This window comes from Salvia splendens, chromosome 12, assembly GCF_004379255.2.
Source record: "Salvia splendens isolate huo1 chromosome 12, SspV2, whole genome shotgun sequence".
In the NCBI taxonomy this organism is placed as follows: domain Eukaryota; kingdom Viridiplantae; phylum Streptophyta; class Magnoliopsida; order Lamiales; family Lamiaceae; genus Salvia; species Salvia splendens.
In genome coordinates this window covers 11343366-11349810 of record NC_056043.1, presented here as the reverse complement: position 1 = coordinate 11349810, position 6445 = coordinate 11343366, and the positions used below count along the sequence as shown (strand labels likewise).

At 31.9% G+C, this 6445-nt stretch overlaps 1 protein-coding gene across 1 annotated transcript; it reads left to right on the top strand.

Annotated features, from left to right (window-relative positions):
- Positions 1-272: 272 nt before the first annotated feature.
- On the top strand, positions 273-2102 carry LOC121757309 (PLASMODESMATA CALLOSE-BINDING PROTEIN 2-like). The gene is made up of 4 exons (XM_042152847.1): positions 273-454; positions 535-777; positions 862-898; positions 1710-2102. Exons 1-4 carry the CDS (start codon positions 394-396, stop codon positions 1888-1890), a joined length of 522 nt encoding a protein of 173 aa, XP_042008781.1. The 5' UTR covers positions 273-393; the 3' UTR covers positions 1891-2102.
- The last annotated feature ends 4343 nt before the right edge of the window (positions 2103-6445 follow it).

Genomic DNA, 6445 nt, shown 5'->3' with positions numbered 1-6445 from the left:
TCCTAATTAAAATTTTTTGTGAGACGGAAAGAGTATTAATTCATTTCTATTTATTTATAATAGTAGTAGTAATTATTTTCTCATTATTAAGACAAGTATTTTCTATTAACAACACTTCAACCATGTTTTTGTTTATTACCTTATTAATTTTATATCGAAATTGATGTTATCAACAGGTAAGACTATTTTTAAGTACGGAATTAGTATATATATATATATATATATATATATATATATATATATATATATATATGTGTGTGTACAATACATACCATTACATGACATCTCTTTCTCCCCCTGTCTTGTATTTGGTTCAAGAATCAACCAAAAATCAAGATTCTTGACCTATATTCCTTTTCTTACATCTCTCTTCACTTTGTTGGAGTCATAATCATGGCTGATTTCATGTTGAGCTTTGTGATTTTGTTAGCCTTAGCGGTGGCTGCCCCTTCAGGTCTAAAAACTAATTAAATTCTCATTCATCTTCAACTTTTCTTGGATGATGAAGATGATATTTGACTCTCTCTGTTGCAGATGCGGCCTACTGCCTGTGCAAGGCAGGGGTGAGCGACACCGTGCTGCAGAAAAACATCGATTACGCATGCGGAAACGGAGCTGATTGCTCAGCAATCCTTCAAAATGGGGCTTGTTACAATCCTAACACTGTCAAGGATCACTGCAGTTATGCAGTTAACAGCTATTTTCAGAGGAGATCTCAGCTTGGTGCAACCTGTGATTTTCAAGGGAGTGCTACTCTTTCCCAAACTGGCCCCACAGGTAACTAACTTCTCAATTTTCATCTTCATTTAATTTTTTTTTCTTTTAGTTATTTCATTTAAAAAAAAATTCTAATGTTTGTAGGTGTGCCCTCTGCATGTGTTTACCAGGCTAGCCCAAGGTTTGATCTTCACTTTTTTCCTTTTAAGAAACCAGTTTTTACAGAATTTGTTGTTTCAATTTTGAATGTCTGCTCAAGCTTTAATTGTTGAAAGTAGAAGGTTTTGATTTAGGAAAAGAATAGTTAATGATTATTTATTGAGAAAAACAGCATGTTTCGTGAGGTGGAATTTAATTATATTTAATTTTGTACCCATAAATGTCATCATTCACTTAACTACTCATACATTAAATGGATTTACTGTTTGCCATGATTATATAAACCAGAATAAGAATGTGTAATTGTCGTACCAGAACAATATCTAGAAGCTTCTACTCAAATTAAGAAAATAGGAGTAGGTTTTTCATTTTTTAGAGTAGAAAAAAGATGCTTTATGGGGAGATGAAATCAGCACACAGAATAGTGAAAAATGTATATAGAATTAATTTTATTTTATGAGCTGTCTCTGATGTTGAAGAATATAATCCATAGAATAAAGAGTAAATTGGATTTATGTGAGCTTGTCTTGTACTAATATTGTACCATCCTCAGCAAAACATCATCTATAGATTCCTTTATTATACTCCATTCAATTAGGTGTGGTTATGCACATTTTATTATTGGCAAATGACAATAATGTTTTATTATATTCAATTAGGTGTGGTTATGCACATTTTATTATAGGCAAATTAACAATAATGCCAGATGGCCTCGAATCCGATACCATTGATTTTAAGCATTACCACTTTACTGCTAGACAAACTCACATGTACTTGCACTTGACACTGTCATCTAATAATAATATTCACCCATTTTGTTCAAAACTGTGCAGCACCGGTGGCGGCACTGCGACTCCGACCACTGGTGGTGGCAACATCACTTTCCCCAGCGGGAGCTTGGCCCCAACAGGAAGTGCCGGTTCGGGCGACACCGGCCATAGTGCTAGTGTGAGACTCAGCAGTTCATCAATGCTTGTTGTGTCCCTTCTTACCCTAATAGGAGTATCTCTTTAAGCAGATTAAATTTGGAATTTGGGGCCCTTTCTTGTTTCTTTTATTTTCTTTATTAGTTTGTACTACTAGTACTTTACAGTGAAAGGGTAAAAAAAGTAGGGAATTTGATTCCCTTTTATGGTCTCTTATTTTCAGAAATTTTGTATGAACAGTGTACATCTGGATAGGGAGGCTGAAAATTTATTGAAATTTACTTTTTTCTTTTGGGAAAATTTACATATTTTTAAGATACTCTTACAAGTTTTTGTTGTTTTCCGATTTTGCTCTCGATAAATTCTGCAAATTTTACCCCCAAATCATATACTCTCTCCGTTTCAGTTAAGATGACACATTTCTTAATCGGTTCGAGGTATTAATAGTTGTTAGTTAATGTGATTAATTGAAGAGAGAAAATGTGGATATAAATTTTAGTAAATGGGGATATAAAGAGAGTTGAATTATTTAATAGGGGAGAGAGAGAGAGAGAGGGGGGGAGAGAGAATGGTTTAGTTCATTGATGGGAGAAAGAAAGTTTTCAAAAATAGAAATGTGAGATTTTAATTAGGACAAATGAAAAAAAAAAGTACAAAGTCATCTTAGTTGGGCTGAAGGTGTGCTATTGCTAACATAAATCAAATGTACTAGACTTCTATTGAAAAAATTCGGTTATCATCCTGCAATTATGCACACTACATTAGAGTATAATTGATTGTACTAATATCTTATAAATATTATATTATTATTGTTATTACATCATTTTTATTACATATAAATAGAGTTAAGGTCATTTGCTAGAGCCGTAGAGGGGTTTTCTGGTATGGTGATGGACGAGACATTTCAACAAACCAACCAACCACATGTTTTCTTTATTATATGGATATTTGCAATGTAAGTTAATTTTAAAGGCATAAGCAACTATAGTTGTACCGTTAATTAAATGCTTTTTCCCGTTTCTTGAAGGAAAATTACTTATTTTGGTAAGTATCAGGTGTGATATATAAATATGAATTTGAATAGTGACTCGTCTCAAGATAAGATGCCACCCACTTTTTCATGCATAATTTATCAAGAACGACATCCTTAAAAGTTAAAAGCATAGGCAATGGATGCCTTTTCCTATCCCAGAAGTCATGTTCTTCATCTCCATATCATTATTTCTTTTTTTTCTGCATCATATATCATAACTCCTATTATCCCCCTATTTCCTACAATGTGTTATTCATCTACCCTTACATTTCCAATTACAATTGTAAAATATTGCTCCCTCCGTCCCATCATAAGTGAGCTAATTTCCTTTTAAACAAAAAATCATCTCTTTTACTTTATTTTCCCACTTACTTTTTTTCGTTCCACTCCTCGACTTTCCTCTCTTTTTCATACTTTACTCTCTCCATTTTAACTATTTAAATATCTATTCATTAAATTTTGTGCACAAAAAAAAGTGTCTCACTTATGGCGGAACGGAGAGAATACTACTTATTAACTTCAAATAATTATAAAATAAAAATTTATAACAGTATAAATAACAAATCACTTTATTAAAATTAATAAGTAAAAACTACAAATCCAACAAATTCTACCTAAAACAAAAATTTATGTTATTTTTTTATTCAACATTCATATAATAATAATAATAACAATAATTCAAAATTTGAAAATCCCCCATCCCAAATTCTTCTCCTCTTCTTCCTCTTCCTCTTCCTCTTCCTCCCTACGAAACCCCTCCCCCCAAATTAGGGATGGAGCCAGGAATATAAATGAAAGGGTACCCCCAAATTAGGGATGGAGCCAGGAATATAAATGAAAGGGGACCAAATTATATATGAGAAAAATTTGAGAATTTAAGAATGACGAAACCCCTTCCCCCAAATTGGGGATGGAGCCAGGAATATAAATGAAAGGGGACCGAATTATATATGAGAAAAATTTGAGAATTTAAGAATGATCAAATACATGAAATTTTTCAAAATTGAACAATTAAATAGTGTAGGTTAAGATAATTGAGAAGGGGCACTTTCCCTATCTTGAGTACGATGGCTTTGCCCATGTCTCAAACTCCTTCTCTGTATTGAACAGAGACAATACATTTCTCACCCACAATCCCGCAATGGGCGGCAAGGAGCACTCGCGCCGCCCTTGTGGCACTATAGTAACTAATATCTCATGTTCCTTGTGGTTCCAAAAATCTTTAGTTGACTAATGCAAATGTTGTACTTATGCATGCACACGGGTTGTAAACCGTCGGTTCCGGTTCATGAACCGGCGGTTCACGGTTCATCATTCCCATGAACCGGAATCGGCCCGCCAAGGGTCCTAGCGGTTCCGGTTCAAAAAATCGCCGGTTCACGAGGCGGTTCAAAACCGCCGGTTTTTTACCTGAACCGCCGGTTCCGGGCCGATTCGGCGGTTCGTAAATTTTTTTTTTGCACTTCTTCTCGTTCTAGTATTTATTTCAACAAGACTACAAGTCACAACTTATAAGTTACAATTTACACTTAATGTTGGACTTAAGCTTTTGGGTTGAAAGAGAGTGTATTGGATGATTCTCTTTTATAGCTACATGTCTTGGATGTGTTGCTCTTTCTTTCAATGTGGGATAAAACTCCTTATTTATAACTGCATGATACATCTCCATCATCTTTGTTTATATTAGTTTATATCTTAACTATCTTCTATTATTATAACTTAACAACAAATATAATTACATAAAGTATTATTCTTTAATTCTTTATCATTATCGATTTGTTTGTGTATAAGTTTATGTGTATATTAACTAATAAATACCATTATAATTTATACACATTAAGAGAATAATTATTATACAAATTGTATTAATCTAGTGATAACTATAATATGAATAATTATTTATCTATATACAAATCATATTACTCAATAATTATTTATTCTTATCTATCAAGAATATATTCACAAATAATAATTTTATTTATATAAATTATACTACATCTATTAGAATAACAACTATTATACAAAATCATACTATTAGTCTACTACTAATATATAAACTATATTATACCACTAAACAAATCATTCTTTAGTTATCTATTTTTATCATTATTATACCAATTATATTAATTGTTATTTTTTTTCACATTTTTATCAATATATTGAGAAAAATTAACAACATACTTACATTTAAATCCAATTATTTGAACACGTCCACATTCTATAAATATACTCCCTCCGTTCCCTCATAGTTGAGGCAAAACTTTTCGGCACGGAGTTTAAGAAAGGGATGTTGAGTGTGTTAAATAAATAGATAAAAAAAGTAGCAGAGAGAAAAGGTAGAGAGAATAAAGTAGAAAATGAATAAAGTAGAGAGAATAAAGTAAAAGAGAATAAAGTAAGAGAGAGTAAAAAGTTACTATATATGGAAATGACTCAACTATGAGGGAACTTTCTGAAATGGAAAAATGACTCAACTATGAGGGAACGGAGGGAGTACAAATTATTAGTAACATACAACATTCAAATTTAATTAAACTATTCTAGTTGATGCTATTATTATCTATAAATTTGTCCTAGAAAAAGAATCATAACAAAAATAAAGATAAAGTTAGTGAATAATAAAATGTAGTAAAAAATAAAGAAAAGTAGAAAACAATAAAAGTTTTGTATCCCACATTGGAAAAAGATGAATGAATGATCTAAACATGTAGTTATAAAAGAAAATATTTCAACATATTTTGTCCCACATTGAAAGTGAAACAAAAAAATATTCAAGGATGTCTCTATAAAAGAGAAACAACCAAAAATTGTTTCTTAGAATTCTTAAAAGTGAGCACATTTATATCCAATTATTACTATTATTTGAACACATCCATATTCTAAAAATATAGAAATTATGAGCAACATGCAACATTCAAATTTAATTGAACTATTCTATTTGATTATATTATTATCTATAAATTTGTCTTAAAAAATTAATCATTACAAAAAAAAAGATAAAGTTAGTGAATAATAAAATGTAGTAAAAAATAAAGAAAAGTAGAAAACAAATGAAAGTTTTGTATCCCACATTGGAAAAAGATGAATGAATGATCTAAACATGTACTTATAAGAGAAAATAATTCAACATATTTTGTGCCACATCGAAAATGAAACACAAAATATTCAAGGATGTCTCTATAAAGGGGAAACAACCAAGAATGGTTTCTTAGAATCATAGGCCCCACAAATAAATATGGGCTATTATGAAATTATTGTATTTATTTATTTATTTGTGAAAATTGATTTTTATATATAAAAATTGATTTTAAAAATAATAAAAAAAATTTAAAATTTTATTGAACATGCGATTTGAACCGGTGAACCGCCGGTTACGGTTTGTGGTATTTCAAACCTGAACTGGCTCGCTTGAACCGCTGAACCGCCAGCCGGTTCGAACCGCCGCCGCCGGTTTCGGTTCCGGTTCATGAACCGGCGGTTCCGAACCGCCGGTTAACCGGCGGTCCGGTTCGGTTTGTGCATGCCTAGTTGTACTCCCTCTGTCCGCGAATAGGAGTCCCGTTTTTTTCATTTTAGTCCGTCCGCGAATAGGAGTCCCGGTTCACTTTTA

Coding starts and splice junctions, on each gene's coding strand:
- LOC121757309 (XM_042152847.1), top strand. CDS start 394: ATGGCTGATTTCATGTTGAGCTTTGTGATTTTGTTAGCCTTAGCGGTG. Junction 455..534: donor AGCGGTGGCTGCCCCTTCAG/GTCTAAAAACTA, acceptor TCTCTGTTGCAG/ATGCGGCCTACTGCCTGTGC. Junction 899..1,709: donor GTTTACCAGGCTAGCCCAAG/GTTTGATCTTCA, acceptor AAAACTGTGCAG/CACCGGTGGCGGCACTGCGA.